A 10953-nucleotide genomic window follows, 5' to 3' on the forward strand; every position below is an offset into this window, starting at 1 on the left:
CTGCCACGGAAAAGTGACGTGACTCCGGGCCAATCCTGTTGCCGCTCGGGTTGCCGACGCCACGGAAAGAGAAGGGGCGGTGTCCAATGACGAGGGTCGGCGGGGTACGGAGGGAGGTGGGGGCTGCACGTCGGTGTTGGTGTACTTCACCACCCCTCCTATGGGTTTACACAGAGTTAGAGCAAGATATTCTGCTCCGGGAGTGAGAAGTGCAAGGATAAACGGGCACATACGAACGCTGCGCATCTGTGGCACACTTCAAACCAGCCTTTTTTTTTTTTTTCCAAACCTGTGCATTTATTTATTTATTTCCCTTCAAGTGGGATCGACTCACATCTCTTCTTTTCTTTTTCTTCTTTTCTTTTTTTTTTAAAATTTAACCTTGTGTCTGCTGATGGAGCTCCGTGAACTTGAAACATGACGGGACGCGAGTGTCTCTCCCTGCGTTCACCTCGTCGGCGCCTTCACCTTCACAGGTAGCCGTGGGGAGGAAGGAGAGAGAGAAAAAAAGAAAAAAGAAAACGCCGGGTTTTTTTTATGCATTTATTTTTTTTACCCCTTCTTTCGGGACCTGCATTGATTTTGGGACCTAATGGAAGACACCACAAACCGCTGACCACCTTTGCTCGTCTCGTGTCTGCCGGAGAGCGACGCTGATCACCGCAATCACCGCAGGTCGCGCAATTAAATCCAGACCGTTCCTGAAGTTAAATGGGGGGAAAGGAACTGCGACATATGCAGCCTCAAATTTACCCCGACCAGCTGCTTTTATCCAAAACCTGCTCTTGAGTCTGATCACCTTTTTTTCTTTTTCCTTTTTTTGTTGTGGAGCGATTATTATTATTATCATCATATTTTCCTCCCTCCTTCCCTCGCTCTCTCTCTGTTTCGTTCTCTTTCCTGGACCCGAAGGCAAGAGCTGACAGAGAAGGATATCTTTCCCAGAATTAAACTCGTACACGCTGGTACACGGGATGAGAAGACTATGAGCTGACACACTCCAGTTTTTTTTTCCTCTTCCTCTTCTTCTCCTGCGCTGCAACGGATTTGGGTATGTAAGATAAGAATAGGTCTCACTTGCCCACTAAGAATTTTCAAAAAAAAAATCTGACAGACCTTACTTTGTCGGCTCCATTCATTCGTTTAGGAAGCCCACACACAGCTTAAGCTTGCTTTTTCCTTAAAGAAAAAAAATGTTGCCAATGTAAGTGTAAAATTAATGACTGTGCAATGTGTTGTGAAGTTTTGTGGGCATGGGGGAGAGTATTCTCAGTGACTGTTAAATGGTCAACATAAATGGGAAGCAACAGACCTGAATGGATGGCTAAATGATTGCTGCAGTGCATTTGTTGATTTTTTAAAAAAAATCTTTAAAATGCTGATTAATGCCTATGTGAAGATTTTATTGTATATGTATGAATGTGAAGTGGACAAATCAGCTGACTCTGAGGAGGGGCTTGGTTACTTCTTAATTGAGTTTAATTGCTGTGCATGATGAAGTTGCTGCACTGAAGGGAAACTCTGTCATGTATTTGTAGGTTTGCTCGTGGACGATTCCTGCCATCACATGCAAGGAGTCGCTGCCTGTGTCAACGCTGCGTAGAAAGAAAGCTTTCAGCTCGCGAAGACTGGAAACACACTAACGCTGTCATGGATCTAAAAGACTATTACCTGTTGGGCGCCCTGCTCGCCTGCATATGGCTCGATCCTTCAATAGCCCAAGAGCTAATCTACCCCATCCGAGAGGAGTTGCAAGAAAACGTCCTCATTGGAAACATACCAAAGGACTTGAACATTTCCCATACAAATGCTGCCACTGGAGCAAGTGCTAATCTCGTGTACCGGCTCGTCTCCAAAGCAGGAGATAACCCACTGGTCCGTGTTCTGAGCAGCACTGGAGAGATATTCACTACATCAAACCGAATCGACAGGGAGAAGTTATGCCCCGGCCCCTCGTTTGAGGACAGCGAGTGCTCTTTTGAAATTGAAGTGGTCATCCTGCCTAATGATTATTTCAGGCTGATTAAGATCAAAATAATCGTCAAAGACACAAATGATAATGCCCCCATGTTCCCGTCCCCTGTGATCAACATCTCCATCCCGGAGAACACGCTCATTAACAGTCGCTTTGCTATTCCTTCTGCCACTGACCCAGACACTGGCCCCAACAGTGTCCACAAATACGAGCTGATCAATGGGCAAAGTGCCTTCGGCTTAGACATAGTGGAAACGCCTGAGGGGGAGAAGTGGCCCCAGCTCATTGTGCAGCAGAATCTGGACAGAGAGCAGAAGGACACATATGTGATGAAGATTAAAGTAGAGGATGGTGGGAATCCACAGAAATCCAGCACTGCCATTCTGCAGGTCACTGTCACAGATGTCAACGACAACAGACCAGTCTTTAAGGAGAGTCAGATAGAGGTGCATATACCAGAGAACTCCCCTATTGGCACGTCTGTGGTGCAGCTTCAGGCCACAGATGCAGACATAGGGGCAAATGCAGAGATACATTATGTATTTGGGACTCAGGTGTCTCCTGCTACAAAAAGACTGTTTGCATTAAATACAACATCTGGCCTAATTACGGTGCAGAGGCCCCTGGACAGAGAGGAGACTGCTATTCATAAGCTCTCTGTTTTAGCTAGTGATGGCAGCTCAAGTCCAGCCAGAGCTACTGTTACGATTAATGTGACTGATGTTAATGACAATCCACCTAATATAGACCTGAGATACATAATCAGTCCCATTAATGGCACTGTTTTCCTCTCGGAGAAGGATCCCATCAATACCAAGATAGCTCTGATCACAGTGTCAGACAAAGACACTGACATCAACGGCAAGGTCATTTGTTTCATAGAGAAGGATGTGCCCTTCCATCTCAAAGCTGTATACGACAACCAGTACCTGTTAGAGACATCTGCACTGCTCGACTATGAAGGGACAAAGGAATACAACTTTAAAATTGTGGCTTCTGACTCGGGAAAGCCGAGCTTGAATCAAACTGCCTTGGTGAGAGTGAGGCTGGAGGATGAGAATGACAACCCGCCTATTTTTACTCAGCCAGTTATTGAGCTGGCTGTTATGGAAAACAACAAACGCGACCTGTTCCTCACTACTCTCAGTGCCACAGATGAGGACAGCGGGAAAAACGCAGAGATAGTATATCAGCTGGGACCAAATGCATCATTTTTTGATCTCGACCGCAAAACAGGGGTCTTGACTGCATCCAGGGTTTTTGACCGAGAGGATCAGGATAGGTTCCTCTTCACTGTAACGGCAAGAGATAACGGGACGCCCCCTCTGCAAACGCAGGCAGCCGTTATTGTAACTGTGCTTGATGAAAATGATAACAACCCCAAGTTCACACATAACCACTTTCAGTTCTTTGTGTCTGAGAATCTTCCTAAATACAGCACTGTGGGGGTGATAACTGTGACAGATTCAGATGCTGGAGAAAATGCTGCTGTTTCTCTTTCTATACTGAATGACAATGAGAACTTTATACTAGATCCGTACTCTGGGGTGATAAAATCTAATGTGTCATTTGATAGGGAGCAGCAGAGCTCCTACACTTTTGATGTTAGGGCTGTGGACAGTGGCAGGCCTCCCTGCTCCTCAGCCGCAAAGGTGACCATCAATGTCATTGATGTGAATGACAACACTCCCATCGTCATCTACCCCCCCTCCAACACGTCTTTTAAGCTTGTCCCGCTCTCCTCTATCCCAGGATCTGTGGTAGCTGAAGTGTTTGCAGTAGATGGTGATACAGGGATGAATGCGGAACTCAAATACACAATTGTGAGCGGGAACAACAAGGGTCTGTTCAGAATTGACCCGGTCACGGGGAATATTACTCTAGAGGAAAAGCCAGCTGTAACTGACATAGGCTTACACAGATTAGTGGTCAACATCAGTGACCTTGGATATCCTAAATCTCTCCATACTCTGGTGCTGGTATTTCTGTACGTCAATGACACTGTGGGGAACTCGACGCTCATCTATGATCTCATCCGACGCACCATGGAGACCCCGATTGACCGAAACATCGGGGAGAGCAGTGAAACTTATCAAAGTGGTGACTATTTAACCATAATGATAGCCTTTGTTACTGGCGCCTTAGTGGTGATTATTGTCATCTTTGTCACTGTGCTGCTGCGTTGCCGCCACGCTTCCAGGTTCAAAGCCGCACAGAGGAAAAAACAAGGAGCAGAGTGGATGTCACCCAACACAGAAAACAAGCAGAACAAGAAGAAAAAGCGCAAGAAAAGAAAATCCCCCAAAAGCTCCCTGCTCAACTTTGTCACCATCGAGGGGAACAAACCCGATGATCCTGCCCACGAGCCCATCAACGGAACCATCAGTCTGCCCACCGAGCTGGAGGAGCAAGGGATTGGACGCTTTGATTGGAATGCCACACCTACCACAACCTTCAAACCGAGCAGCCCAGACCTGGCACGGCACTACAAGTCCGCCTCGCCGCAGTCGGCCTTCCACCTCAAGGCCGACACACCGGTCTCAGTGAAGAAGCATCACGTGATTCAGGAGCTCCCATTGGATAACACATTTGTTGGGGGCTGTGACACCCTTTCCAAGAGATCCTCCACGAGCTCCGACCACTTCAGTGCCTCAGAGTGCAGCTCCCAAGGAGGGTTCAAGACGAAGGGGCCCATGCACACCAGACAGCAGGTAAAAGAGCACTTTTACTGGTCTATAAGTACTGCCTATAACTGCCCTGTTCCACAGTGCTAAAGTGCCAGTCTAGATTAGGGACTCACTCTAAGGTACTGTGAAGCAACAAAAAAGAGTACAGGAGACATTCTGCTTCAGCAAGTTCCACTGTTTCTCAACTAAAAAGTGAAAAAAGAGAGAAAAAGTAACTTGAACAACAGTTAATTAATGGAGTTGATTATGGACTCTACAATCACATGCATCATTTGGGGCTGATAATTATAGACTGATGTTTTGTCTTTACTATATATTTAATTCATATTTAACAAAATGCAAGTGGGTAAGTGATTGCCTTGCCTTATTTTGTCTCTTCAGCACCCAGGTTAGATCACTGGTAAAATGTACCAACATAACATTAATTGTGACTCAGTGTTCTTTGTGAAAGAAACATTTTTTTCTTGCCTATCTACTCAGATTACTGTTATCATCATAGACAAATGCTGCACACATCCCCCCCCCCAAAAAAAAAAAAAAAAAAAAACATCAACAAAAATTTAGATGACTTTTCACCTCTTTTCTCATAAAACTCTTGAGTGTATTCATGTGTTTTTGTTTGTTTCTTTGTTTTTGGTGTGTATTGTAATATCACAAAAGACTTGGTAACCTTTTCAACACCTGCAGCAATAACAACAGTCAATAATTAGTCTGCTGCAGTGGTATTGTGAATGTCACTGTAGGCTTTGCCACATCATCTAAGCTTGAATTAAATGCCTCCTCTCAAAGCACACTAGCGAACTGAGTGAAGCTTGTCTGGAACTTGATACACATCCAATTCAAAAAGGATTAGCCAATAATGAGCCTCAAATTTCAACGTAATCCATGCTGCTTTTTATCAAAGCCTTATTAATTTTTCTGCTAATAAAGCACCACTACACAACACACAGTTCTAATCTAATAGAACACACGTGGACAAATACAGGGAACAGTAGAAAAAGAGGGAAGAGAGAGAGAGAGAGAGAGAGAGAGAGAGAGAGAGAGAGAGGGCAGATTGAGGAAGAGAGGCAGAGAGACTGTTGTCAGTGGGTCAGGCTTGATGGGTGGTGGTACTGAACCTTTAGGTGGCAGTGTTGCGCTGCATGGCACAGGCTGGCACTATGCCAGCCTGCAGTGGACTTATAAATGCAAGGGAGGAGAAGAAAGGAGTGAAACCTATGTTAGTGTTCTTAGTGAAATACTCTCGCCTAATGATGCAGAGGCTGCACAGGGAAGATTGATAATGGCAGTTAGAGATGTGAGTGATAAGATCTATCCGGAAGAGAGAGTGGAATTACAGGGGTGACACTGTGCGACTCCTGTCGATGCATACCTCCGGGTCATTGCATCTGGGGTTGCATTTAATGTGTTTCTGTGTGAGAGGTAGCAGTCAAAAGAGGCATTCAGCGTGGCGTCATTTGCCAGGCGCCGTTGGTGTGTGTGCAGTTGGTGATGTGTGAGAGTGAGAGAGAGGCGAGACGAGTTGAGGCGATGAAATGGGTGATGGTGATGGTGGTGGCGGTAACGGGTGGAGTTGGGGGGGGGGGGCTCTATTCAACCCTAGAGGAGGACACATGAGATATGACACTATACTGTAAGCACAACTTCATTGATTTGCTCAGTCATCCCACAATTCCACGCAAGATTTATTGGAATCAATAATCCTGACAAATGATTCAAAGAAGCTCCCAAACAGAACCAGTGTGTTCTATAGTGCCACAGATAATATGAATAATGCACTGTTACAGGCACCTTTGCTCGGGCACGTTCCTTTCAAATGTTCTGTACAGTTTGATTAATATTTTTCTTTGTACTTGTGTATAGCTGAAAAGAAAATGAGGGTTGAAACTGATCTCAAGTTGTGCCTCACTCTAATTCTACTTTCGATTCACTGCCTAATGGAAGAAAGCAGTTCGGCCTCTCCAATCTAACCATCTTCGGTCAATACTGACGCCTATTTTTAGAGCTGGAGCATGAAACATGTCTTATAATCATTTCATAGAATTCGCCAAATCCTAATCAAATGATTATTTTTTAATGTGTTGATTAAACAGTGTCATTTAGATCTCGACAAAACCCTCAAGTGTAAAAAGTGCAAAATGTAAGATGTCATTTCTTTAGCAGTACTTACTCAAATAAATATGCACCAACAAATCTTGACTGCACCCGCTTTCTTATCGCCATTCCTTTAATATTAGTACAAAAAGTAATTTTCTACCTTTGCATTATTAGCTAATGTCTGGCTTTGGAGATTTGTAATGAAGACTCTTAAGGCAAACAGAGTCTGTCTGATTCTCAGTCATAACTACTCCAAAAAGCATCTTACTGATAAAGATTGCAGCTCAGATCTGAGGTTAAATGGCAGTTATTGATTGTGGTAAAATGATTAGACAGCCCTGACTGCACTGACATGTCTTACTGGATAAACTGGGGTATGTTATCAATGTCATTGTTCCATCCATATTTTGATTGTTTTGCACAATGCAACCATTTGTATTGACAAGTTCATGTCATCTCCATTTCATGAGCATTGATATATAGATGCCCATCCAGTATGTTCTGTTCATTTTTGGGTTTCTGACTGTGTATTGAGTAAAAAAAAGAAAAAGAAAAAAAAAGCACAGACAGGAGATTAGCTCTAATTTAAAAAAAAGAAAAGCAAAAGCCAAAAAATACCAATTACTTTTCAGTGAATCTTTAAACAGACAGTATATCAGAAAGGTAATATCATCGGATTATCATATCATATTCCCTGCAGAGAAGGAGCGCTTTAGAAAAAGATAGGAACTGCATTATTAAAAGATTTCTTATATATACATAGATCATAGACAATAAAAATGAGTCAATATCATTTAAAGTTATTACCTGCTTTTTTTGGTCATAAAATGTGATTCGATGTCATATATTGAAATTGCAACCAGTTGGGTGTCGAACTGTTGCGCACCATAAAGTGTCGCAAAAGTATATGATGGGATGATGAATTTCAGCATTTACATTGCTGCCTTATGAGCAACAAACCAACACCGACCGCTCATTGTTGCCTGAAACTGACAAGAAATAAGCAATTAAGTGAAAGAGGATGTTCAAGAGGAAGACTCGTGCGAAGCTGAGGGGATAGCTTTTAAAATTGACCTTCTCTCTCAGAATTGAAAAGCCATTTTCTCCCAGTTCTCAAGAGTCACTTCTATGCAACATCAGCAGCAACCAATAAATACTTGTAAGGAAACTGAAAGGAAATTGATAAAGAAGTAGGCCGAGAGAAAGACGTGGGGTGAACAACAGCGAAGGTTTTTAGCGGCGCCTTCCTGTCAGAATGTAGATCATATGGGGAATAGAAACGGCAGATCTACAGTAATGTCATCACAGACGAATGCCTGGTGGAATCAGCATTATAGAGACCCTAAACCAGCAATAGGAGCAATCCTTGCCTTTCCTTTCTTTTTTTTTTCTTTTTTCTTTTTCTCACTTATTATTTACCCTCTAGGGACCTATATTAGTGTAAACAACACTGAGGAAAAAAAGCATGAAAACACTGTCCTAGTTTCACGAGGCAACACAAGCATCTAAGAAACCGAGCATTCTCATCACCATCAGTCTTACTCTCCTTCTGTCAGTAGTCTTAGACATAGATGTGGTTCGCTAACATAACATGAGCCCAGTGGCTACGCATTAACTATGTACTGTACATCAGATCCCAGGGCTCATGTTATTAACACGTTAGCACGATTTTACTGGAGGGGTTGAAAGTAGTCATCGAGACGGCGTGTGAAGCGTCATGCATAGTCGATTTTAAGTTCTCGCTCTTCACCGTTACTCTTAAATAAATCATGGTGAATGTGAAAATAAGGCTATTAATTGTATTTTGAGATAGCGAGCATACACAGACTCATATATACGCTCTTGCAGATGCACAAGACGTGTCCTCTGTCTCTTCATTTTGCTGTCGTAATATACATTATATGTTAGGATGCACAATTATGCGCCTTATGTAGTGTTTTCCAGTTGTGCGGAAGCCTGAACACCTCATGTGTAAAAAGTGTTAATTGCTGTGGGTTATTAGTTTTTTTTTTTCTCGCACTGCAGAAGACATGCAAACACTGAAAAGAAGTGTGTAACTACAATTAACTTGTCTCACACTGCTCTGATGTGCTCTTTTACACCGCAAATCACGCCTTAGCTCCGGGTATGTCTTACTGATCCCTTTTGTGCAGTTTCAGCGTAGTTTCATATAGAACAAACGGCAACATACGACCGGGTTTGCTTCATCAAAATACTTCAGGAATTTTTTTCGTTTGCAGTTTTTTTGTTCAATTTTTCTGTCGAGATCTGACTCATGTATCATTTTCTTCCCTGTTGTGACCACTACAGTGTAAAAATAGACTTGTGTTACAGTATCAGTCACAAAACAGTGTGCAGGCTATTAAATATTACAGTAGATGGAGTATTCAGTTTAAAGTCCAGGATGTGTGAAAAGACCTGTGAGGAAAAACCGGGAATCCTTAGTGGAGTACTCCTGGAGTTGTCTTGTCAGTACATTTAATGAATGGACATTCTATGCAAACAGGAGTTTGTACAGACCATTGTAATTATGGAGCCTTGGGGGAGTCGTCCTTCTTGTGCAGGTTCATTTGCCACATTAATAAGGGGATTAGTAGTATGTACGGGGGCTGATGGCAGCAGGAGAAGTTTGAGAAGATTAATGAACTATGACAATGTTGCACCTGAGGGGAAAAGTCTGTTGCAATATCTTCTGGGTTGTGCTGACACAGAGTTTGGCGGTATGAAAGACGAAGATGGAGAGAGGCCAGTGATTGTTGCCGACTGTGATCATACATTCTTCTCCCCAGCTATCCTGTCAGTTAATCAGGATACTGTGTACGCGTCCTTGATACTTTTAACTAATAATGCTCCGCTGGGTTTAAGATTTTCTGGAAAAGAAGGACACTAACTTACAAAACGTCTTTGTTTCTGTAGACATGAGTAAACGGTTAAAGTGGAGAAATAACTATAAAGACATTCACGGACCGAATCCGGGAACAAACTCTGCGTTATCTACATTTGGGTCTGTTGCCAATATCAGTTTAATAATTAAGACAACTGCAGGTAGATGCAGGAGGAATAGCCTGACTACTGGATCCTCTTATTGAGGGAAACGTAGCCGATCCTCAAAACAAATGTAGCTATCTGGAGATAGTAAGCCAATAAGTCTGTGAGTGAAGTTTCTATCAAAGCTTTAAATCATCAGTGGAGGATTTGCAAGGCTCTTTACCGCAGAGAACATTGTATTTCTTTAAAAAACTTGTCATGTCCTCTATGTCTAGGTGGGTAAAAGGAAATGAAATGGATTGCGGGCTATACTAAGGTAGTGGGTGTGAGTACTATCAGAGTAGATTATTGCCCCAAGGGGGATCCAGTTTTGTCTGCACAAAACAACAAAATAAATCAAAGCTCCCTGTTGGTACACTGGCTGAACTGTGGAGTTCATTTATATGTTTTTATTTTCCCCTGTTGAGAAAAATGAAGTGCTACTGATTTTTAATATATTTATATATTTATAGCCTTTTGTTTTTTCTTTGTTGTCTATAACTGCCGGGGGCAGGATTGCCAAAAACACAGATGATGGCAAATTACCAGGAATTACATTTGATTTTTATTTTTATTTTTTTGTAAACATATTTAATTAATTTTCATTTCCAGTTTTAACATTTTCATAACACATGTTGAGAAACCTTTCCTCATTACACCGTTTTATTCTGTGAAACATATACGACACAGTTTTGATAATGACAAATGTTGTCTCATATCAAAAGGACTTGTGTGTGTGTGTGTGTGTATGTGTGTGTGTGTGTGATTTATTTAGTTTTTTTCTGGTTTGTTGTTTGTCCATTACTTTTGGCTGGCAACCCATTCATCTCAAATTTATCATCCATTTCTGCAAATTCTCAAAGCAAATTGATTGATGATCAATCTTCAGGGGGTTTGCTTTGTGAAGTTAATGCACAAAAGTCATTGCGGCTTTTGTGGGACTGTCATTATTTAATTCATCTCCATGTTTTCACTAATCCACAAAACACATTTCCCATTTTTCTAAGGCAATCAATCAAGTTGACATACTAGCTTCATATTTTTTTTCCGAACACTGCATGATGAAAAAAAAAAAAAAAAAGGAAAGAGACAAACTGCAGCTCAAAACACTTAAGGTTTCAACACCTCATCTGGAATTTACTAAAATTGTCCTTAAGAATAAGAGTA

General features: G+C 42.2%; 1 protein-coding gene across 1 annotated transcript; it reads left to right on the forward strand.

Annotated features, from left to right (window-relative positions):
- Window positions 1-333: 333 nt before the first annotated feature.
- pcdh9 (protocadherin 9) lies at window positions 334-5221 on the forward strand. The gene is made up of 2 exons (XM_008291179.1): window positions 334-1051; window positions 1539-5221. The coding sequence occupies exon 2, from the start codon at window positions 1651-1653 to the stop codon at window positions 4747-4749; it is 3099 nt and encodes a 1032-aa protein (XP_008289401.1). The 5' UTR covers window positions 334-1051; window positions 1539-1650; the 3' UTR covers window positions 4750-5221.
- Window positions 5222-10953: the final 5732 nt, after the last annotated feature.

Source organism: Stegastes partitus, unplaced genomic scaffold, assembly GCF_000690725.1.
Source record: "Stegastes partitus isolate 25-593 unplaced genomic scaffold, Stegastes_partitus-1.0.2 Scaffold722, whole genome shotgun sequence".
NCBI lineage: Eukaryota > Metazoa > Chordata > Actinopteri > Pomacentridae > Stegastes > Stegastes partitus.